Raw genomic sequence first — 25,685 nt, forward strand, 5'->3', positions numbered from 1 at the left:
TTTTTTAAGCAGTAAGTAGATTTTTTTGAATCAGTTTTTTCCAGCTCAGGAGAAGGAGCTTGATATTCATATGACAGAAAATAGTTACCTTACTCAAAGTAGGTATCCTTCATCCACAAATCCTCTGTTCCCTGAATACTTTCTTAAAGTACTTTCTCCAACATTTCCTGACTTTTCTAAATAAGTTCAGCCTTTTCTAGAATTCTCTCTCTCTACATATTTACCAATTTTTCTGACATATGCTGTCATTATTACTTCAGATCATCTTTATGGTTGACTTGGCCTTTAATTCCTCCAAGACTTCTTTCTTCAAACCCTCTTCTTTCCAATATACAGCTTCATTGACCTCATCTCCCCTCCCCCTTCCATATTCTAACAGAGAAGTTGTCTAATTGTCTACCATTATTAGTAGCCCCTAAGGCATGTAACAATGATGCAAAAGTTTTTACTGTAAAAGTTTTCTGGCTCAGACCTATCTCAGATAAGTATAAAATAATGACTCAAGTTTATGCGAAGGCCAGAGACAACCATATGGTTCCACCTCTTTCCCAATTGTCCTTTCTTCACTGTCACTTTTAAAAATGAGTTTCATATTCTTGTTTTGTCCATCTTTTTTTCTTTGTTTTCTTGGTCTTTGTACTCTACCTGAAATCAAGTCCATTTCAGTATACCAGCCTCCTTTCCTCACTCTCTTTTTGGCCCGCAAGTCTAATATTCTGTTTAGTAAAACATTTTATTTATTTCTTAATTGGTGAAAGTACAGATCCTATCAGCTTTTGTCTTCTTTTCTTTCTTGCCTTTTGGTCTTATACCACACATATTTCATTCTCATAAATGTGACCACATCTTTTGGTTGGCTTATTTTTCATATATATATTCCCTTTTATCCTTTTAAAACCCGTTTTATCTTCATGTATCTTTCAAATGACATTCATTACTGCTATCTTATAATAACAGTTCAAGATACTAATTCAAAATGAAAAAAGTTTATTATGTCTTCTAATTCTTAAGCTGGTCTGGCCATGTGATAGGTGATTTGGCATTCAATTTTGTGATAGAACTGGAACCTCCACTATTAAGGTCGAATAATTTTATTCTGTTAAAAGTGAAAGCCTTGTTTCATTATCCAGGAAATACGGGTACATTCTCAGTTTTGTAGTTGGGTTAAGAGGGTTTTGTTTCAGAAGGATTGCAAATGCAAACGTAGGAAATGAGATTTGTGATAAAGGTAATGGCATCGATTCATCATTTACTGTGTGCCAGACATACCAGACTATACCAACTACTTTAGATACATAACATCCACTTAATGCTCACAGCAATTTTACAGAGTTTGTTCTCTTTTGGTCTCTGTTTTATATGTGGGATATGAAAGGTCAGAGAGGTTAAATAACTTTGGCTGCTAGTTAGATAATTTTGGCTGCCAGTACTTGTGCTTTTTCTCCTACTCTATGCAGTACATTTTACACATACTCACCACTACCACCACCACCCCAGGCTAAGCTGCAATGCTTTGTAAGGAGGAACATCTTATATATTAGCTATCGTAAAATTTGAGAAAAACACCTCAATTTTAAAGTACTAAATTCACAAATCTGTGTTGATGAGCCTAGATTAAGTTAACATTTCCTATTTCCTTTTTCATAGACTGAAGGGGCTGGACTTGCTACCTGCATAGAACTATGTGTAAAAGCTCTTCGCTTGGATTCTACAGAAAATACCGAAGTGAAAATATCTATTTGCAAGACCATTTCGTGCTTGTTGCCTGATGATCTGGAAGTTAAACGTGCTTGTCAGCTGAGCGAATTTCTTATTGAGCCTACAGTAGATGCATATTATGCTGTGGAAATGTTGTATAACCAGCCGGACCAGAAATATGATGAAGAGAATCTCCCAATACCAAATTCTCTACGCTGTGAGCTCTTACTTGTATTAAAAACTCAGTGGCCCTTTGATCCAGAATTCTGGGACTGGAAAACCTTAAAGCGACAGTGTCTTGCATTAATGGGGGAAGAAGCATCCATTGTGTCTTCAATCGATGAACTAAATGACAGTGAAGTTTATGAGAAAGTAGCAGACTACCAGGAAGAGATTAAAGAAACATCTGTGAATGGACTTTCTGGTGGAGTTGGTGCTAATTCTGGCCTTCTTTGTGATGAAAAGCAGAAGAAGAGAGAGATAAAACAATTAAGAGAGAGGGGATTTATATCTGCTAGGTTTCGGAATTGGCAAGCCTACATGCAGTATTGTGTGCTATGTGACAAAGAATTCCTTGGTCATAGAATAGTACGACATGCTCAAAAACATTACAAAGATGGGATTTATAGTTGTCCTATATGTGCAAAGAACTTTAATTCTAAAGAAACTTTCGTCCCTCATGTCACGTTGCATGTTAAACAATCTAGTAAAGAGAGACTAGCAGCTATGAAACCATTAAGAAGATTGGGAAGGCCTCCTAAAATCACAACTACCAATGAGAATCAGAAGACTAATGCTGTGGCCAAGCAGGAACAGCGGCCTATAAAAAAGAATAGTCTCTATTCAACAGACTTTATAGTATTTAATGACAATGATGGTTCAGATGATGAAAATGATGACAAAGATAAATCTTATGAGCCAGAAGTGATCCCAGTCCAGAAACCAGTACCTGTCAATGAATTTAATTGCCCTGTAACTTTTTGTAAAAAGGGCTTTAAGTACTTTAAAAATCTAATTGCTCATGTAAAGGGGCATAAGGATAGTGAAGATGCCAAGCGCTTTCTTGAAATGCAAAGCAAAAAAGTTATTTGCCAGTACTGTAGGCGGCATTTCGTAAGTGTTACTCATCTCAATGATCACTTACAAATGCACTGTGGCAGTAAACCATATATCTGTATACAGATGAAATGTAAGGCTGGTTTTAATAGTTATGCAGAGCTCTTAACCCACCGAAAGGAACATCAAGTTTTTAGAGCAAAGTGTATGTTTCCTAAATGTGGCAGGATTTTTTCAGAAGCTTATTTACTATATGATCATGAAGCACAGCATTATAATACCTATACTTGTAAGTTCACAGGTTGTGGTAAAGTGTATCGTTCTCAGAGTGAGCTAGAAAAGCATCTGGATGATCACAGTACTCCTGAAAAATCACTTCCTCCAGAAGAACAACTTAATTCGTCTGGAGCTTCTGTTCAGCCTTCAAAAGTAAATCAAAACTCAGAAGGGAATACCGAGAAAGAGAAGTCTATGCTTCTTTCACAAAATAACGTTGAAAATACCTTATCAGCAGGTAGAAGTGATGCTTGCGATAAAAGCAAGGCAGAATCAGCTGTGGCCAAACAAGACCAGATTTCTGCTTCTGAGCTCAGGCAAGCTGATGAACCATTGTCAAATGGTTTGGAAAACCCTGCTGCTGCTACTCTGCTACAGGCCAGTGAAGTAGCTGTGTCCATTAAGGTGTCCCTCAATCAGGGGATTGAGGATAACTTTAGAAAGCAAGAAAATTCAACTGTGGAAGACACTGGTGAATCACTGGTTGCAAACTTACATACAGTAGTTGAAGATACTTGTAATGATTTGTGTCATCCAGGTTTCCAGGGGAGAAAAGAACAGGATTGCTTTAATGAAGCCCAGATTACTCAGAATTCTTTAGTAAATTCAGAAACCCTCAAAATAGGGGACCTTACCCCACAAAACTTAGAAAGACAAGTGAACAACTTGATGACCTTTTCTGTGCAAAATCAGACAGGATTTCAAAACAGTTTGCCAACATCCAAGTTTGAATGTGGAGGTAATGTTAAAACATCATCCAGTCTTTATAATTTACCCCTTAAGACATTAGAAAGTATCACATTTGTTCAACCACAGCCTAACCTAAGTAGTTCTTTAGGAACTCCATCAGTGCCTCCAAAAGCACCAGTTCAGAAGTTCAGTTGCCAGGTTGAGGGATGCACTCGAACCTATAATTCCTCACAGAGTATTGGGAAGCACATGAAGACAGCACACCCTGACCAGTATGCTGCATTTAAAATGCAATGCAAAAGTAAAAAAGGCCAGAAATCTAACAACTTAAATGCACCAAATAATGGAAAGTTTGTTTATTTTTTGCCATCACAGATGAGCGGCTCTAACAATGCATTTTTTACACCACAGACCAAAGCCAGTGGGAATTCTACTTGTTCAAATCAGTTGCAGCACGTCTCATCTACCATTTTTCCAGCTCATTTATCCAGTGTGTCAACTCCACTATTGCCCTCAGTGGAAAGTGTCATAAGTCCAAATATACCTCCTCAGGATAAAAGTGAACAAGGTGGTAGTATGTTATGTTCCCAGATGGAAAATTTGTCTAATACTACCTTGCCAGCACAAATGGAAGATCTAACCAAAACAGTTTTGCCTTTGAATATTGACAGTGGCTCAGATCCTTTCCTTCCTTTACCTGCAGAAAGTAGTTCAATGTCTCTCTTCCCTTCACCAGCAGATAGTGCAACAAATTCTGTTTTTTCCCAACTGGAAAACAATACAAATCATTTTTCCTCACAAATTGAAGGAAACACTAATTCCTCCTTTCTAAAAGGAGGTAATGTTGAAAATGCAGTTTTTCCCTCACAAGTAAATGTTGCAAATGACTTCAGTAGCAACAGTGCGCAACAATCTGCTCCTGAAAAAGTTAAAAAAGAGCGTGGGCGGGGCCCAAATGGGAAGGAAAGAAAACCCAAGCACAACAAAAGGGCTAAGTGGCCTGCAATTATCAGAGATGGGAAATTCATCTGTAGCAGGTGCTATAGGGCTTTTACCAATCCCAGATCTCTGGGTGGACACTTGTCTAAGCGATCTTACTGTAAACCACTGGATGGAGCAGAAATTGCTCAAGAACTTCTACAGAGTAATGGACAGCCTTCTCTTCTTGCCAGCATGATTCTCTCCACAAATGCAGTAAATTTGCAGCAGCCACAACAGTCTACCTTCAGTCCAGAAACATGTTTTAAAGATCCATCATTCCTGCAACTTCTTGCTGCTGAAAATCGCTCTTCAACATTTTTACCAAATACATTTCCTAGGACTGGCGTGACTAACTTTAATACAAACGTTAGTCAAGAAGGAAGTGAAATTATTAAACAGGCTTTGGAAACTGCTGGCATTCCCAGTACATTTGAGGGTGCTGAAATGCTTTCTCATGCTCCAACAGGTTGTGTCTCAGATGCAGCACAAGTAAATGCGACAGTGATATCAAACCCAGCAGTGCCACCACCCCTGTTGCAGACCGTATGCCACCCAAACTCCCTGCTGACAAACCAGAATAGGGCACCAAACTCCAAAACTCCCTCCATTGAGGAGTGCAGCAGTTTGCCTGTTTTTCCAACAAATGACTTACTACTGAAGGCTGTTGAAAATGGTTTGTGCTCTAGTACATTCCCTAATTCTAATGGGCCATCACAGAATTTTACCAGCAACAGTTCTCGTGTTTCAGTTATAAGTGGTCCTCAGAACACAAGGTCCAGTCATTTAAATAAAAAGGGAAACAGTGCTTCTAAGAGAAGAAAGAAAGTTACTCCTCCACTAATTGCCCCTAATGCTTCCCAAAACCTGGTAACTAGTGATTTAACGTCAATGGGACTTATAGCAAAAAGTATTGAGATACCAACTACTAACCTTCATTCAAATGTAATTCCAAATTGTGAACCTCAGGCTTTGGTGGAAAACCTAACACAGAAATTAAGTAATGTTGACAATCAGTTATTTATGACTGATGTGAAAGAAAACTTTAAAACCAATCTTGAGTCTCATACAGTGTTAGCTCCTTTACCTTTAAAAACTGAAAATGGTGATTCCCAAATGATGGCTTTGAATTCATGCACAACTTCAATAAATTCTGATTTGCAGATTTCTGAAGACAATGTTATACAAAACTTTGAAAAGACTCTTGAAATTATTAAAAGTGCTATGAATTCTCAAATACTTGAAGTGAAAAGTGGATCTCAGGGTGTTGGTGAAACATCACAGAATGCTCAAATAAATTATAACATTCAGCTTCCTTCAGTAAACACTGTACAAAATAATAAATTACCTGATTCTTCTCAGTTTTCCTCCTTCATAAGTGTCGTGCCAACAAAAAGTAACATTCCTCAGTCTGAAGTATTACATAAGGAGGATCAAATTCAGGAAATTTTAGAAGGCTTACAGAAATTAAAATTAGAAAATGACCTGTCCACTCCAGTGTCCCGGTGTCTGCTAATAAATACGTCAGTGACACTGACTCCTGCTCCTGTTAAATCAGCTCCAAATGCTACAGTTGTTCAGCCAGTTTCTGAAATGCTAAATAATATTCAATTTTCTGACAAAGTTAATAAACCCTTTGTGTGTCAAAACCAAGGCTGTAATTACAGTGCTATGACAAAGGACGCACTATTTAAGCACTATGGTAAAATTCATCAATACACTCCAGAGATGATTCTTGAAATTAAGAAGAATCAGTTGAAGTTTGCTCCATTTAAATGTGTAGTACCTACCTGTACAAAAACATTTACAAGAAATTCTAACCTCCGGGCACACTGTCAGTTGGTACATCATTTTACAACAGAAGAAATGGTAAAGTTAAAAATAAAAAGACCTTATGGGAGAAAATCTCAGAGTGAAAATTTGTCAGCCCCACGAATAACACAAGTAAAAAGACAGTTAGCTGTGACAGAGGAAAATAAAAGGGAATTCCAGTCTGCTATGGAATTGGGAGCAATAAAGGAAAATGCCTTTAATAATATAGCAGTGATTCCAGAAAAACAACTTACAGAAAAAAAAAGCCCTGAAAAAACAGAAAATTCTTCACAGTTGATTACAGTAATTTCAGAACAATGTAATACAAATTCTCTCACAAACATACAAACCAAAGGACGGAAAATTAGGAGACATAAAAAAGAAAAGGAGGAGAGAAAACGCAAGACGCCAGTTTCCCAATCCCTTGAGTTTCCAACAAGATATAGTCCCTACAGACCTTATCGATGTGTTCATCAGGGCTGCTTTGCTGCCTTTACTATACAGCAAAACTTAATTCTGCATTACCAGGCTGTACACAAATCAGATCTACCTGCATTTTCTGCAGAGGTTGAAGAAGAAAGCGAAGCTGGTAAAGAAAGTGAAGAAATTGAAACTAAACAAACTGTGAAAGAATTTCGATGTCAAGTGAGTGACTGTTCTCGAATTTTCCAAGCAATTACTGGCCTAATACAGCACTATATGAAACTTCATGAAATGACTCCTGAGGAGATTGAAAGTATGACTGCTTCTGTGGATGTTGGGAAATTTCCATGTGACCAGTTAGAGTGTAAATCTTCATTTACCACATATTTGAACTATGTTGTTCACCTCGAGGCAGACCATGGTATCAGGATAAGGGGAAGTAAAACTGAAGAAGATGGTATATACAAGTGTGACTGTGAAGGCTGTGACCGTATATATGCAACTCGGTCTAATCTTCTTCGACACATTTTTAATAAGCATAATGACAAACATAAAGCTCATTTGATTCGGCCAAGAAGATTAACATCTGGTCAGGAAAATATATCAAGCAAAGCAAACCAAGAAAAGACAAAGTCTAAATATCGAGGGACAAAACACAGATCTGGAAAGGAAGGAACCAAAATGCCTAAGACCAAACGAAGGAAAAAAAATAATTTAGAAAACAAGAATGCGAAAATTGTACAGATTGAAGAAAATAAGCCTTATTCACTGAAACGTGGAAAACATGTATATTCTATAAAGGCTAGAAATGATGCTTTATCTGAATGTACAAGCAGATTTGTAACCCAGTATCCATGTATGATAAAGGGGTGTACATCAGTTGTTACAAGTGAAAGCAATATAATTAGACATTATAAATGCCATAAGTTATCTAAGGCATTTACTTCACAACACCGCAATCTTCTTATTGTCTTCAAACAGTGTTGCAACTCACAATTAAAGGAAACTTCTCAGCAAGAAGTTGATAAGAATGATGTGAAAGAATCTGATACCTGTGTATCAGAGAGTAATGATAACTCAAGAACAACTACAGTTCTACAAAAGGAAGTTGAAAAAAATGAAAAAGATGAAATGGATGAACTAACAGAATTATTTATTACAAAATTAATAAATGAAGACAACACAAGTGTGGAGACCCAAGCTCATACCTCTTCAAATGTAAGTAATGATTTTCAGGAAAATAACTCCTGCCAACCAGAAAAACAAAAAGCAGGTAATTTGAAGAGAGTTAATAAAGAGAAAAATGTCTCCCAAAATAAAAAGAGGAAAGTCGAAAAGGCTGAACCAGCACCAGCAGTTGAGTTAAGTAATATGCGTAAAGAAGAAGAAACTGCTGTTGCAATTCAAACCACTGAGGAGCATCCTGCATCTTTTGACTGGAGCTCATTTAAACCAATGGGATTTGAAGTGTCATTTCTGAAGTTTCTTGAGGAGTCTGCAGTGAAGCAGAAGAAAAATACTGACAAAGACCATTCAAATAGTGGAAATAAAAAAGGATCCCATTCAAATTCAAGAAAAAATATCGACAAGACTGCTGTGAATAGTGGAAATCATATATGTTCTTATAAAGAAAGTGAAACTTTTGTACAGTTTGCCAATCCATCACAGCTTCAGTGCAGTGGTAATGTAAAAATTGTTTTAGACAAGACTCTGAAAGATTGCACTGAACTTGTCTTGAAGCAACTTCAGGAAATGAAACCTACCGTCAGTCTGAAAAAACTTGAAGTACATTCAAATGATCCAGATGTGTCTGTTATGAAAGAAATCAGTATGGGTAAAGCCACAGGGAGAGGGCAGTACTGATAACTAATGTGCTATAAAGACATCATTTGCAGTTTTATTTTAAATAGAAAGCCATCAAGCATGCTAGAATTGTGAAACTTTCATTATTTTTTGTTGTTGACATGAATTAATCTGGCCAAAAAAAAAAGAAAAGGAAAAAAAAAAAAACATGACATTTGTCATGTAAAACTTTTTTTTATCCCTATGGGACTGGAAGAACAGAATCAAAACTTAAGTTATTGTAAATATTGAGCTAAACCTCAAATTTATATCAACCAATTGCCCTTTCATGAACTAAAATGAATTATCTGTGTGATTGATTTGTTTCACCAGGTCACTGCTCATGTATAACAGTACTCTCTGTTTGTAGATATCTTTTTTGTATATATTTATTACTGTAAATCATTTGCTGCCACCAGCAGTATGTAAGTCTAAACTATTAAATGACACATTTATATTTGGAATTTTAATTTTTAACTAAGTAATCAAGTTTTTAAAACTTCTTTTATTGTTTTAAATTAAGAATTTTTTAACTAAAACTAGAAACCCTGCCATAATTCATTGATTTTTACGTAAAGCATTTATTTACAAGATCTCAAAATTATTTTTCACAAAGTAGGCACATTATATCAACACCTTGCTCTGCTTTGTAAATTACCACCCAGGATTTTGGGATGGTATTTATGTGACATTAAAGCAGATTGTTTAGCAGTTTCCTATAGCTACAGCTTTCCCCACCCCCCTAATGCTCTTATTGGATATAGATAATATGATTCCATGAAATATGATGGAAATGTGAATAAAGAATTTACATCAAAGATTTTAAACATTTGGTTTAAAAAAAAAAATCCTTTGTGAATGTGCTAGAAACTAGTAGTGTGGAGCAGTGTAAATATTTGAGGTGGTGATTTGTGAAGTAGCCCAGTATTGCCTTAAATAAAATCACATTTCATTTTTTGTTTTTTACATGTGATCTTATAAAGGTTTTTTTCCATTTTCTGAGATTTATAGATTGGTGTATAGCTTTAAACTGTAAAAACTTTTGTGGAAAAATTTTTTTAAACATTTTTATAAATCTTAATATTGGTATCATCAAAGTGAGCCCATCTTGTGTTTATAAAATGCAAGAGTCCTTTGAAACACTTTCTATAAGGAAGTTGGATGTTTTGATTTTCCTGTTTATAGATGTTAGATTGTACAGATTTGTCTGTATTTGCCCACCATTTCTAATGATACTTTTTTCATTAGATTGGTCTTCCAGAGCAGTATTAGTTGTTGTTATTATTTTGGTTATTCAGTATATAGTTAGCTCTTATAGTTTAGCTTTGTTTACCATATTTATACTGTGGATTCACAGCTAGAGATAGAAGCTAATTTCAGGAGAGTTTAGTTGAAGTCCCAACTAAATCAGCACTGGAAACAAAAGAAAACATCCTTTCAAATTGACTTTTGTTTCTGTTTGCCATAAATAGTGGCATTGATTTTTGACTTTGTGTTTGTTATAAACCAGTTGCATTCACAATATTATTAGCCTGAGATATTGATGAGTTTGTGATGATATGAAAATGTGTATATTCCCTGTGCAACATCAGATTTGCAGGAAAAATGAAGCACTTAATATTAACTGAAATTGCTGGTACTCTGAATAAATGAGCAAGTATTACAGTTTTTATTTTTAGGGCCTAATGGGTTATATTGAATAGTTGGTTTCACCTCCTTAAGGTTTATTACCAATATGCATAAAACTTGACACATTAAAATCCCTACCCCTTGGTAAGTTCACTGTTATTTATTAAAATAAAAGTTCTTATGGGTGATTACATGTTTTTTTCTAAATTAACAATAACTTAACTTTGAGCAATTTTAATATTAAATTTTTGTTAACAACTTATGTTTTCGTACACTTTTCTTCGAAGTTGATCTAGCTCTTAAAGATAGACATTTGGCAAAACTGCCCTATATTGTATAGAGACAAGTAGGTTTATTTCTGATCAATTTAGTGATAAGCCACTGTTAAGTGAAAATGACAATGTATTGGGGCTTTTCTTTTGCTCCTTAACATTGACCACTAGACATTTCTGTAATGGTTCTCCCATATGTTAGGGGAAAGAGTTTGCCAACATTAAGTTACATTTTTTTATATTCCAGATTCTGTATGCTAAAAGTTATATGGAAGAGTGGGCTTTTTAGCATGGAACAGAAATAAATTATGGTATAAAATAAATACGAATTTATAGAATAGCATGTTGGTAAAATTTGATATGGAATGTAATGCCTAAGTATTAAAAAAAGAATCATAAAGTATATATATTTTTCATGGTATACTTTTCCTCAGTCATTTGTCTTGAGATACGTTTTTCCTACAGCCTAAATTTGCCTGAAATTTCATCGCTATAAATTGGGTTTTTTCCTCTTTTAAACCCAAAGAATTTGAATCTTACAGATCAGAACATGTTATTTATTCAAAATACATTGTTGTTTTAAGTGAAATATAACAGTTTGGGAAATTTTCAGCATTGTTAAATTGGCATAGTTAAATTATTTTAAAGGGCTAGACAGAGTTTTAACAAGGCCAGTTTTGATTATTAGGCTAGCAAATACAGTTGCTATAGCTATTAAGGTAAAAGTACATAAATATTACAGCTAGGGACATCAAAGAAGGAATGCTCTTGCTTTGGGGGGAGAGGGTTGGCAGTTATGAAAGTCTTATAGAAAAGGTGAGTCTTGAAAGATGACTGAGTAGACATCTGATGGTCAGAGGGGAAAAAGGAATTCTAGGCGTGGAGATAGGAAGGGGCACAGTGCATTTGCAGTATTGCAAGTGTTCCATGTGGAAAGGAACTTGGAGAAGCTGAAGAGGCAGATGGGCCACATGAAGGTTCATGTATGCCATATTAGTCTTTATCTTGTGTGTTTTTTTAAGTGGTTACTTAATGCATTTAAATTGAACAATTTGATTAGGTACCAATTTAGAAAGATAGTTGGCACTATAGAGAGAATATATTGGGTAAGTTGGAGATTAAAAGCAGGGAAGTATGCCCTGGCCAGTGTGGCACAGTGGTTAGAGCATCGGCCCATGTACCAAAGGATCGAGGGTTTGGCTGCCAGTCAAGGGCGCATACCTGGGTTGCAGGTTCATTCCCTGTCCCCAATCGAAGTGCATGCAGGAGGCAACCAATTGATGTGTCTGTCTGACATCAATTCCTTTCTCTTCCCACTCTCTGAAAATCAGTGGGGGGGAAACAAATCCTCTGGTGAGGATTAACAACAACAAAGCAAAAAAGCAGGGAGGCTTGAAATAATCCAGGCAAAAGATGGGGACCTGATGAAGGAATTTTAATGGAGTTGAGAAAGAAAGAAATGGATATGAGTGGTATTAAAACGTAGAGCAGTATGGAAGCCTTTTTCAAAATTATTGTAGTGAGACACTAAGAGGATTGGAAAGTGAGGTTTATGTCAAAGATTTTTAATATTTAGGTATATACCACTAAATTAGTGTTCTAAGGCACACACTGGGGAAATAATCTAAAATGGCATTTATTCAGCCAGGACTCATAATCAGCAGGTGTGTGCCAGTGTGGCTGCATTAGCTGTTTACAAATGACTGGTCAACTTATCCATTCCAATTGATTGAATGTGTTGGGTAATGTTTTGAGTATCATCCTGCATTAAATAATTACTGAATGCCAACTAAGTGCACTTTGATTAAAATCTAAATCTCCTTACTCAAAGTCCCTGCCAATCTCTCTAAACACCTACTTTCCATTTCCCTTATGTTCTGTCTCTCTGAATACACACTAAGCTTCTTCCCCCTTGTATTGTCTTATCTGTCTGGAATGCTTATTTCTGTATTCATATGGCTCATTCCTTATCCATCAATTCTCAGCTTAAATGTCACCTCATTAAAGAGACATCCAGATCACTCTTTAATCAAGTTTCACACTCCCATTCTCTATAAATGCTTTTAAGTTTTTACATTGTTTATTATCTGTGCCTCATGACACTACCATTCAAGGAACAAAATGATTTATTTTCCAATTTCCTTGCTCAATCAAGGTGCCTCTCATTTTGATATGCTTCCCATAAATGGGAACTCTATACCATGTTATATTCAAAACCTCTTCCAAATCTTGGATTCAAGATTCCCTTTCTTCAACCACAAATTTTTTCCAGCTCACCTGGGGTTACTTCCACTAAAAAATATCACAACTAATCAATCCTACCACTAGCACTTGCTTACTATTGGTCAGCTCGCTCATGTCCTCAGCTTTTTCAGCTTAGAGACTAGATCCCACTGTTAAACATACTCCTTTGCAAATATCCTAAGACCATGCTGCTCTCTGTCATGATCTAGAAAAAATCTCAAAACCTGTCTACTCTTAAGCAGTTGAGTGAGAATGATTACACCAGGCAGGTTTATCTAAAAACTGCCTGACAATTTTTCTGCAGTTTTGTTGTAACTAACTTTAACAAACAAGTGATTTATATATTCTTTCACTCAATATTCCTACTCCATCTGAATATCTTTTTTTTTTAAGTTACCTTTATTGTTGAACGTATTGCAGATGTTCCTCCTTATCCCCCCGTTGACCTTTTCTGCCCCACACATGCCCCCCCACCCTAGGCCTTCACCACTCTTGTCTATGTCTGTGGGCTATACATATATGCATATAAGTTCTTTGGTTAATCTCTTCCCACCCACCCACTTTGCTGAGAAAATATAAAAATTTTACAGTAACTTTCTCAACTTTTCCACCACCAAGTTTATATACTCATCTATATCTGCACCCTCTTACTTACTAAAAACCAACCCCTACCCAAGTAGTATGGATTCCATCCCCCCTCACCTTCTCAAAAGCTTTTCATTAACTACTCATGTTTTATCAACCTTCCTTTACTAGATCCATTCTAACATAAATATACCCTAGTAGCTACTATTCTTGAAAGAAGGGGCTGCCATTTATTTGTTCCCCATCATAACTAAGTTGCCTACTCAAACACCCCATGTCTTCACTTCTGATTTACTACCACTATATATGCGCCCACAACTCCTGAAATTGCTCTCATCAGGATCACTAGTCTCGTCCATGGTGCTGTATCTGTTGGTTCTTTTTCTGCCCTCATTCTCTGCCTGGGGAGCATTCCTAGGGTTGATTACTTCCTCTTTGAAGTACTCTCTTAGTATTCTTGACATTTTCTCTCGGTTTTCTCCTTACTCTTTCTGGCTGCTTCATCACTGACTCTAACCCTAGTTCCTCTACCAGTACCTTACCTTTGGCTCATTGTGTAGGCCTGTGTACTCCTTGGATGATTTAGTCTGTTCTGTGGAGTTTCGTATTACCAATATGGCTGCCACCCAAATTTATACTTCTAATACCAAACTACTTAGTTCAGGCTTGTACTTAGATATCTCATAGTTAAGCAAACCACATCCAAGTCCTTATTTTGTTCCCACCCCACCTTCATTCTGTTTCTCAGTATTCTTTATCTGGATAAGTAAAATCACTACCTAAGTTTCTCAAGCTACGTTCTTTAATGTGTTGTCATGCACTTTCCCCATGTTGGTCACAATTACAGTTATTTCTGCCTCCTAAGTAAAAGGAGCCCTCTCACTTCTTATCTCATCTGAATCACTGTTATTTCTTGCCTAGACCACTGTAACATTCTTCTTATGGGCTTTATTCCAGAATAGTCCTCACCAGACAGCTAGTTTGTTTCTTTTTAAGTAATATTTTTGGGTAAGGGGCAGGTTTGGGGAACTTGCTGTCTTCACACTGCCCTTTATGAATAAAATATGGTTTGATTGTTTTTACTATGACTCCTGCCTCTCTCTCTAAGCACATTGTGTTCTAGCCACATTGGTTTCTTTTGACTTTCTCAGACCAGACCAGCTCTTGTGCTTCTCGAGGCCCCTGCACTAGGCGTTCTGCTTGGAAGGCTCTTTCCTTACTCATTCGTCAGGTCTTGGACCTCTGGCCCCACAACCAGTTCCTCCATTCCAACACTCACTTGACTTACAATGTTTATCACAAGTTATAACTGCTTTTTTTTTTTACCCTTCCCCCCCAAAATCCATTGAACTATGTAGGCTGCACAAGGGCAGAATCCTTTTGGGTTAGGTCACCTACCATTCTATGCTAAGTACCTAGTCCGGTACCTTGAATATAGTAATTTTTTTGCAGTAGTAAAAATTTATTGAATGTGTAAATGGGAGGTGAAGTGAACATGATTCTGACTTATGGAGCTCAGAGTCTACACAATCACTATAAGGGTGTTATAAGAGTTTATAATAGGGTGAGCATGTGGTGCTATGTAGTCTGTGGTAAGGGAGAGCAATTAATTACTTCCCTAGAGAGGGAGAGGTTGGGGAAGGAAGGCAGAGAAAACTCTAGGCAAGGTAAGCTCTGATAGGAATAGCTTTTGAGGAAATGGCTAAAAACTGGTTAAGAACCTTTAGAGTGAACAAGGAAAGGTAAGCAAGGGCCTGATCACACAGTATCTTAGACCTAATGGTGTCGGACTTCATCCTAAGCGCAGTGAGTTTACATTTGGGTTGTAAGCAAAAGTGAGATTCTTAACATTTGCAGTTTAAAAGTTCACTGTGGTGAGGGGGCATTCCCGTGGGAAATGGAAAAACAGTTAAGGCTGTCCAAGTCCACCAGGGAAGAGTGGATACTGTCTTGGTGTAGAGTGATGGCTGAGGGAGAAAAGTGGACAGACTGAAGAGATCTAGAATATTTGGCAAGACTTGGTCATTACGGATTTATGGGGAATGAAGGAGAGGGGGAAAGTCCAGAAATTTTCCAGATTTTTGGTTTAAATGTTGAAGAAATACCATTTATTCAGGTAGGTGAGGCCAAGAGAGGAGCAGTATTGTGAATGAATGGTTACCTGGTAAAGAGTATATAGAAAAGGGCCCAGGGCTTAACTCTGAGTAACTCAGTATTTAAAAGTAGATAAAAAGAAGTAGAAAAGCATCATGAGACTAGCTTGATGGAAGTATTTTAAGGAGGTGTGTTCAATTCTGTCACATTCTGCTGAGGTTAGATAATATTGTAAAGTATCCTTTAGATTTAGTGCTAAGAAAGTGATCAGTGACCTTTGCAATTAGTTTGAATGGAAACCAGTTTTGGGAGTGTGGAGAGCAAATGTAAACACCTATTTGGGGAATATTTGATTGTGAAGTAGAGAAGATAGATTATGGAGGGTATCATAACCAGTTTTTAAAATTATAGACAAATAGAGCATATTCTAGTGCCAATGAGAAGGATTTGGTAAAGTGATTAAGATGAGAAATAGGATGTATTATAGAATAAGTTTCTGGCTTAGGTAATTGTGAATGGTGATGCTGTTTACCAAGATAGTATAGAAGGATAGGATTGAAGGAAAGGTTAATGTTGAGGCTGAGGTACTTGTAGGTTATCAAGGCAGAGAGGTATAGTGATCAGTTATTAATAGGGGTCTGAAACTACAGGTACGGAATTTAAACCCCTTGAGGACAAGAATTCTATCTTTTTCTTACATCTCCTGAGCATTTAGCCCAGAATCTGAGATAATAAGCACAATGCATTTTGCTGGACTTGAAAGAAGCAGCAAACATGTATTGCAAAGAGAGAACCCTGAGGAACACCAATACTTGGTGGGCAGTGGGGGGAAAAAAGAGCAAAGACGACTTGGGAAGGAAGGGGATAGGTGAGAACCAGGAAATGAGGTAAGGGCATGAAGCATTATGGAAGCCAGAGAGAGAATGTTGAAGGGTAGATAATCATACCAAATACCACTGGGAGAGCAAGGAAGGGTAAGAATAGAGAGGCTACTAGAATTAACCATAGGTGGCACTGACCTTTAGAGAAGTTTTAGTGGATGCTAAATAATGTTTGTTTTCCAGTTCTGTTCAGTTGTGTGGTGAATGAGCTAACTAAGGAAGTGAAGGCAATAAATTATCTTCTCTAAAGAAAAAATTGGTTAATAGCTGGCCTTATTTGAAGGCTTCTAAGATTAGTCATGAATATTTGTGGATTCTAGAGAGGTATCCATTAAAAGTTCAAAGTTGAAGTAGAGTAGTAGTTAGAACCTGGTCCCAAGAACATAGATAAGTGGAAGTATTAGCATTACAAAGTAGAAAGGACATTTCTTAGACTTAAGTCTGTTAAGTAGAAATGTTGAGCTTCTTGTGATGAAAAAAACATTCCTGCCCGTCAGCAAACCTTGAAAGAGTAGGAAACCAAAGTATAAATGGTGAAGGCATGAGATGAGAATGGCAGAAGGAGCTAAGCAGGGGGTACAGAGGAATTACTGAACAGCAGTCAAGGCTCAGCTGAGCTGTGAGAGCATAATTTTGTGGCACTACATGATTATGTAGTATATCCAGTAGTGTTCTTGGCTTGAATGCAGAAGGAGGAGGGGAGAGGTTGCATAGTCCTGGTATGGGCGATGCATCAATGAATTGACTCTGGTTAGGTTTAGGAAACAAAGCCAAGGAGAAAAGGGAGTGGTCAAGGGAGTGGAGGTCTTATGCTGTCAAAGGCAGGGTATAGTGGGAATAAGACCAAGAAATAGGCATAAAAGACTAGGACATTGAAGTTTAAGATTTTAGGGGTAAAGCAGCTTGCAGTGTCTGGAAACAGCCATAGAAGTAGATTGCTGAATTAGAATGTAAATGGAGGTGGTTGAAGTTGAGAAATTTAGAGAATTTTTGGTCTAATTTATTGGACTGGACGCAAAAGATGCATTCAGTAGAAGCTGGTTTAATAAGACCGAGTAAAGAGAGTGCCTCCAGGCTATGTGGCACATGTAAGGAGTTTGGGAAATTTTCAGAGTATCCGCTTGTCCCCAAAGTCTTGGGAGATACAGGTTAAGATAAAGTTGCAGGCCCAGCCAGGCATGGCTCAGTGGTTGAGCATCGACCTAGGATCCAGGAGACCGTGGTTCGATTCCCGGTCAGGGCACATGCCTGGGTTGTGGGCTCAATCCCCAGTTGGGGGCGTGCAGGAGGCAGCCAATCAATCAATAACTCATCATTGATGTTTCTATCTTCCTCTCCTTTCCTCTCTCTGAAATCAATAAAGATATTAAGAAAGAGGGGGGGAAAAGATGCAGAATATAAATTTGTGAAGCAGCAAAGAACAGTTCTAGAGGGGACCCTTTTAAAGAGCATAATGAATAGGATTGAAAGGCTTACACAGAGAAAGTCGGGGAAAGGAGTGAGAATAGTAAAAATGTAAGTATAGGTAGAAGGTGGTCATCTTTAGTGGCCAAGAGGAAAGGTAAGCCTTGAATACTTTCTTTAAAACCAAAGCTACAGTCTTAACAAATCTGCTGTCTCTAGCTTTCCCTGGCCTAGGTCCCATGTATCAAATCTGGTAATGATAGTAACAGTTAATACTTACTGGTTGCTACTATGTCCTGGGTACTGTGGTAAGAACTGCCTGTGTATTTCCATTTATTCTTAACCCTAAGAGTTAAGTGCTCTTATTCTCATTTTAAAGTGAGGAAATTGAGCAAGATGAGGAAAGGCTAAGTGTTTTGCCTAAGGGGTTACACAGCTATTATGTGTCAGCTGAGAGTTGAAACCAGGTAAGCCAATCAGAGCTTGTGCATGCCTTGATTTGGAGAACACAGGCACCCAAATGAGGTCACGGATGGCTCAGCATCTTTAGCTGGAATGATGCTATAAAAATCGTTCTGGTAGATGAAGAAAATTCTCCCCAGGTGATTACAAAACAGTATTAGGAGATAATTTGTGGATGACTTTTAAGACCCACATTTATTTTTATATTTTTTATTTACTTGGTTTACAAAGAAAAGAAAACAGAACTTCTAGAGCCATAAAGGAGGTGATTATTGATGAAGGTAGGGAACACAGAAGAACAAAGGGCTCACTACTAGGTATCTTCACTAGAGTGGTGTATTCCTAAACCACAGAAACCAGCAGAAAAGGAACTGAGTGAGACACAGTTGTGGGAAGATTGAATGGCTTCTGACCAGCTGTCTCTGCACCCTAGTCAGTTGGGTATTGGGAGCACTGTAATTGAAACTTGTAGTCAGAGGTTGGTTTGCCGCCGTCTTAAGCTACCAGGTTCTTGTGTTCCCCCAAATAGCTACAGGCATGGAAAAGAATTTGCTATGAAGCTGCACTTACACAGGCTTCAGCGTTACACCTCGATCCCTTAAATACCCTTATCCCCCCAGGTTAGCTGGAGAACAGGGCATTGGTGATAACAATAGCCCTCATGTGCCAAGTCCCTCTATAGAGTGACTTACAAGTATTCAAAATATTTGAGGAGTTCAAGAAGTCATTGGGCTTCTGAGGACACAGGTGGGTTTAAACTGTTCAGGAGCAGATCACACCAGGAAATTTTTCATTGGAAACAGGCATGTAGGAGCCATAAGGAGAGTGCCCCTCATCCCCCGTGGTCAAGCCAGAGTAGCCCCTTTTACGCGGAGGCTTCAAGATGTTAACCAACACCTAGACGCTTAGGGATGGTAAGGGGGATGGAGTATACCAAGAATGAACCTCATTATTTCCAATACACCTGATAGCAATACATTCCAAATGTTCAGACAACTCAGTCGTTCTGGCCCTCGTTCACTGCCTCTAACCTGAAAAACCTGCTGCTTTAGGTGTAAACTCATCACATTTACTTACTGTGAAAATTTCAAAATCACCATTACTGTATTCACTAAATCTACTTACGGCTTCTTAAAACTGGAGCATTACAAGTTTTCACTCAAGTATGTATGCCCTCAAAGGAAATTCTGAATCCCATGATAGAGGTCGGGTGTTCTTGATGCACTGTGAAATGTAATTCTCAACCCCTGCCCCATGAGAGCAGGAAAATTAGGAACCCCGTTTCATAGATGAATACAGACCTGGGGAAACATAAAGCAGGCCGGGCCCCTGGTTCAGGATGCTTTCTCTGCTGTCCTGCTGGCTGAAGGGGCAGGCCAGGGGTGTGTGGGGAAACGCAGTGCAAGGATGAGAGCAGTGCAGTGTGTTTGGTAAATAAGGTAAACTTTTAAGTTCTATCACACAGCATACATGGATGTCTTACCCTTTAAAACTAGGGTGGTGGTTTATTTTAATGTAATCGTTATCAGTAAAAATGAGAAACTGAAGGACGCTATTATAGTTTATTCCAATAAAATCTTGATCCCACACCAGCTCCCAGCCAAAGTAGCTGAGTCAAAAAGAAGTATGAAAGGCAGCAAACAGCTGCTTTGCCAGGACTGAAATATTGAAAATATTCTTGATAATGGTGTGGGTCTTTCCAACACAGTCACAGTTATGTGTACATTGACCTTTTAACTGAACATTATTGCACCCCCCCCAACACATACACACCCCTCCCTCTTCGTGTGTGTGTGTGTGTGTGTGTGTGTAACTGAGAAAATCTGAATTTTTATTTTAAAACTATAGGCTGGAACCCAGCATTCCTAATGGCCCAGCTATTTTTTTTCCTTTTCTCACTTACTAAGCTATAGCATCTGTTTAGACAGCTTTTCTCAGAAATACACTTTGAAGTGAAGGCAGATTGATCCCGCAGAGCCTTCAAGTCTGATATGTACATTGAATTGTGCTCTCAGTGGAGGAGCAGTTACAAAGTGCTGAGCTCCAAAATCCTGGAAGGGAGTCTTAGGAAGCCCAAGACTGAATTCTGGCTCTCTAGTAAGGACACCATATAGTATTTAATAAATAGGCGTGTGTCAGACACTGCTTTGAGCTGCTTATGTGTTGACTCATTCAATCACAACCACAGGAGGAGAGTAGCTGGCATTGGAGTTTATCACGAGTTTTTATTCATGTGCCTGGCTCATCTAAGAAATCCATGTGTTCTTAGGCTAACAATCCTTAGCATACTGCTCGAAGGAAAATTTATAGTCACCTGTGTGAGTGTGTACACCTTCGGGGGAGAGCAGACGTTCTAGATTTCATAGTCTTGTCAGACTGGGAAGGAAGACCATGTCAACATTGGGACTCGGTAAAATCTACATTTAAATCCTGTTATTACCTTGCTTTCCCATCTTTATAAGAGGCCATGTTCACGTTGGCTTCACCAAAAAAGTTAACTACACTCCTTTTCAGGAAACATATGAATGTTTTATTCAGTAAATACTCAAATGTTTTCTGAGCACTTGTCTCACAGAGCATATATTTAAGATTAGGTGATTCACATGTAGCTAGCCAGCATCTGTGTCTCTGACTTAAGGTTTGTCAGCCTTTGTTGGAAGAAAGTTGGTCCGGGAGTGACATTGGAGGTACAATGAACTTAGATACTACATACAAGTAGTATGTGTGCATGGGTGTAAAGCTCATCCATTTCACTGAGCTGCACTGGAGTGAGAGGCCACAAGGTGGCAAGCTAACCCTGGAAATCTGTATGGCTAAATTCTAGAACGGAAAGAGAAATTACCTTTCCATTTTTTATTTATACTCTAGGGGATGTGGGCTAATGTGTGGTGGTCATCTATATTTTTGAATACATTTACTGAAGTATAGTTTTAAAAATTGTGAGGTGTCTATGATACATTGTTAGGATGACTAGGCAACTTTATAATGGAAATGGGCTAAAGCCATTTTGTATGGATTATAGATATTTTTAACTTTTTCCAAAGCACCAGTCAAGAATCTTGTTTTGACAAGAAGGTAGTCACACTGCTACGTCTACATGCAAAGGAGACTTGGAAATGTGTGTGCTTTTTCAGCTGGGCACACTGCCACCCCCAGCAAAATCAGTTAATGCTTAGTTTTCTAATAAGGTTTTAAAAATGGGTGTGACACAGTTCGTCATTACATGGGATACCAGTATTTCAGATATCTTTGCAACAATTTTGTACAGGAAATCTCCAAGATTAGATTTGGAGTTTTAAAAAACCTGAATTGTTGCTCCATTGCTTTAACATTAGGCAAGTAACTTTATCATTCTGAGTTGTAGTCTTCTGATTTGTAAGTATTGAAAAGATTTCTTCCAATTTCAGAATGCTGTGACTTTTTAGTTTGTACAACATAGTTTTGCTGTAAGATTTAGGAATACGTTCATTGTTACTGAGCAACTACTGTGGGTAAAGCCCTGAAGGTATGATGAAGGATATGGCTGTTGCCTGCATTCAAGATGTTTATAATTTAGAGGGGGATACAAGTGTATAAGCCAATAATATAGGGGTAAGTGATATAATGAAGCCATCTATTGTGAATTACATTATCTAACATTTAAAATCTTATACGCCAGTGCTTTTGCTTGGGTCATCTCATTTAATCTCTAACAACCCTATGAGATAGGTATTATTTATCTCCATTGTACATCAAAAGTTTGCTCTCTGGTAGTAATAGTTGACCCAAGTCTTAAAATGAAATTAGAATTTCTCAAGATGGAGAAGAAAAGAATGAAACCATACAAAATAAGTTTCTTACATATCACTATTACGTCATGATTTTAAAGAAGAGAAATCTTTATAACCAGTTCTATGTAAGATGGTCAAGTACATGGATATAAGCTCATGAGTCCAGCAGTCGCCTGGGCTATAAACTGAAGGAAGGGGAAAATCACAAAGTTCACTTTCCTCCCTGTTGTCAAGGACACAGTCTTTAGAACAGATTATGACCACTTTTGGTGGCATGGACTGTAGGCTACGTAGTACAACCTTCATTATACCTGAATTGTAGTGAGATGTTTTATGCCGAAGAGGGCAGGCCATAGAAGACATGACATTGGTTTTAGTTAAACTTACATTTTTATGCACTGAGTTTTTGTTTAAAAATTAATTCCCAGTGAAGAAAAATTATTTGAGCTATCTTTATCAAGCAGGGTGGCAAATCGTGTTCTAATTGTCAGAACAAGTTTATTTCACAGAATAATCATACTCAGTGCAGCCGAGTAAAGACATCAATGGCGGTCAACCGCAAAGCCACTTTTATTCTGGAGAAGTGTACATGTGTTCGAATATTAAGCGAAGAGAATATTTCTGTGATTTTTTTTAAAAAGGAAAGTAACAGCATAGTACATAACTTTCTAGAGGGAGGGGATGTGTACTAGAAATTGTAGGCAAACTGTGACATATTGTATGGTACATTGTGAATTCCTGATTATAAAAAGGGCACTATGGAAATTTACAAAGTATTTTCAAGTTCTGTGGTTGAGAAGTGTTAAATCAAATGGGCATATTCTTTTTCTGGTCCTCCCCCGCTCCCTATCAATGTGCTCTTTTCTGTGTGACCTGCCTTCCATCATGAGTAGAGTGACCCTTTCAGAAGTCCAGGGACACCTCAGTTGCAGAGGGGGCCTCTGGCCTTTCCCTAGGCTGGGCCTTCTCGCTGCGTAAGCCGCTGTGTGCCCCTGGTTGGCTCCGGCCCCTCCCTGCCCAGCCTTTCTCTGCAGGGTTGGGCAGCGCTGCCTGAGTGGAGCCTTGGCCGCGGCTTTGGTAAGATTGCCGGTGGGGTGCCTCAGTTGCACCTTGGAGGCCATCACGTTTGTCAGAAGTATCACGTCTTATATTTTCCAGTTGACAGATCTAAGCTCTTAAGGATGCTGTTGGTTGGATTTCTTCAGACTAATTTGCAATTAAGTGTTCAAACACAATTCATGAACCCTGCGACAGAACAGTGAGACCTGTCTAGTGCACATGATTGAGCACCTGTTGAAAAAAGTTTTAATGCCAAATTGCATCAAGGCTGACACCCTTTGTTTTCCAACCCAGCCTCGGTCTGACTTAGGAGGGATGCAGGTTTTCTTTAACCCTCTTGTGTGTCACAGCGTAGCCTGGTTTCACTTCGCTGGGGTGTGCTTATGGCGGAGGCTGAATGGTGACCCTGGAGTAGCCGAGGGGCCCCGGCCTCACCACGTTCAGCATATCTGAGAGGGGGGCACTCACACACTGAGGGCTTGAGTCTTTTACAGTATTTTTGGAGACAGCACTTAAGCAGGCACTTGAGAAACAGAAAGCTCAGTTCGATGAAATTCAACACAGTGCACAGGCATGAGGTAGTCACCATGAAGAGGGTGAAGATGGTTTTCTCGGTGGGCTTGGACGTGAAGCAGTCCACAGTGTTGGGACAAGGCTCCACAGCACACTTCATCAGGTCCGGGACCCTGAAGCCGTCATACAGCTTGTAAAATAAGACCAGGAAGCCAATTTCAAAACCGATTTTAACAATGAGGCTGGTGAGGTAAGTGTACCACAGGCCCCCGTCCATCGTTCCCAGGCTCACGTAGAGTTTCTTCCTGTGTCTCTTCTCTCTGCCCTCACGGTAGGCGACGTGCAGAACCACCAGCAGTGACGGTGTGGAGACCATGATCAGCTGTAAGGCCCAAAGCCTGACCTGGGAGATGGGGAAGAAGTAGTCAAAACACACATTTTCACAACCAGGCTGTCTAACGTTGCACTCAAACTCTTTCTGCTCGTCTTTCCACACGTGCTCTGCTGCCACCATGTAGACCAGCAGGCGGAAGGTGAACACCACAGCCAGCCAGATCCGCCCGATCCCGGTCGAGTATTTATTTGCTCCACTTAGGAGGTCTCTGAGCAGCATCCAGCTCATGGCTTAGGCTCAAAAGAAGGCAAGATTCTGCAAAAGAAAACAATTTCATCATGATTCATTTATTTCTATTCCGTAGATCATTCATTTCTTGTCTTACTTGATTATGGGATTATGGGGGAGAAACTCAAGTCTCTGCATTATTACGATTCCAGATGTTTAGGGCTCTCTAAGAATCCCGTAGGATACTCTCACTTTCATACAGGAGATGACACAACTAGTCCACAGATGCAATTGATCCCATGCCCAGTTTAATTGGGAATTTGGTTGGTATCCCACACATACTACACTGGAAAATAAATCCTTTTAGTTTAGTCTCTCTAAGGATGAATGGGTTCTGTTGCTGATCTAGAAAGAATTGGATATAACTCTCTAGGTTACCTTGATGCCTTGAAATACCCTCCCATGCCAGCTTCTTGAAGTTGTCCCTATTCACTTTCCCTGATTTGTCAGAGTGCTTCCCCAACCCTTAACGGCTATTCCCTGCCCCTACCTTCCCGCATGTACTGTGTCCCATACGAGCCCCTGAGCTTGCCTATGATTCGATAGTGAAGAGTGAGGTTCGACAATATCAGCTTTCTCGGACTCATGCTCCCTCATCCCTCCAGACCTACTTATGTGCCCAAGTTACCTCCTTTGCCGAGTTTGGAGGGAGAGGTCAGTCTCCTCCTGCCTCAGGATGATCATTCCAGCTCTACATCCCGTTCTTCATCTGTCCATGTTCCCTGCGCTTTCATTTCCTTATCTCGTTCACTGTCATCACCAACACCCAAGCCCCCAAGTCAGAATCCCATATTCATTCCGGACTCCTCTCATGACCCTTTGTAATTACCAAGTTCTTCTGATTCCTCCTAATTGCCTCCCAGCTTTATCTCCAAATCGTTGCTGAGCTCTTCCTCACCTGTGCAGCCCTCGGTCTCCTCACGCCTTCCCTTACCCTCCTGGCACCTACTCCATGCAGCTTCTCTTGTGATTCCATCTCCTTTGCTTTTTTCCCTAAAAAGGCTCATAAAAAGCTGGGGAGCCTTCTTTTTCATGCAGTGACATCTTTCTGGTGCACTCTGCTTCCATCTTGTTTATAGTTGAACTTCATGGGCTGGGCTTTGGGTTTTGTTTGTTGAGCCCATCATATGCTCAGAGCTTTGTTCAGTGCTTTTGAGTTGGGCGCTCACAACCACCCTAGAAAGGGGTTGTTTGTTTTGGTTGGTTTTGGTTGTGGGGGTGGGGTTTTTTTGTTTTTGTTTTCAGATGAGACAGCAGACTGAAAAATGCCACTTTCCCAAGGTTACAAACTAAGGTGCAGAGCAGGGTTCAAATCCAATTTCATTTTTATTTTCAGTTAAAGGTGCAAGAAATTTATTGGGGAAAATGCCTGTGA

At 38.8% G+C, this 25,685-nt stretch overlaps 2 protein-coding genes across 5 annotated transcripts in view; one reads left to right on the plus strand and one right to left on the minus strand.

Annotated features, from left to right (window-relative positions):
* ZNF292 (zinc finger protein 292) overlaps positions 1 to 10,662 on the plus strand; it is a 74,506-nt gene extending 63,844 nt beyond the window's left edge. For all 4 annotated transcript variants that reach the window (XM_016207310.2, XM_087817492.1, XM_016207311.2 and 1 more), the window contains one exon: positions 1,648 to 10,662. In XM_016207310.2, coding sequence (XP_016062796.2) covers positions 1,648 to 8,796 — 7,149 coding nt within the window. In that variant the 3' untranslated portion in view covers positions 8,797 to 10,662. The remainder of the gene's footprint in view (positions 1 to 1,647) is intronic.
* Positions 10,663 to 23,556: 12,894 nt separating this feature from the next.
* Positions 23,557 to 24,310, minus strand: GJB7 (gap junction protein beta 7). The gene is given in 2 exon segments (XM_016207305.2): positions 23,557 to 23,658; positions 23,660 to 24,310. Coding segments are annotated over 2 exon segments (753 nt in total).
* Between the last annotated feature and the right edge of the window lie 1,375 nt (positions 24,311 to 25,685).

Source organism: Miniopterus natalensis, chromosome 5 (assembly GCF_054644295.1).
Source record: "Miniopterus natalensis isolate mMinNat1 chromosome 5, mMinNat1.hap1, whole genome shotgun sequence".
Lineage (NCBI taxonomy): Eukaryota > Metazoa > Chordata > Mammalia > Chiroptera > Miniopteridae > Miniopterus > Miniopterus natalensis.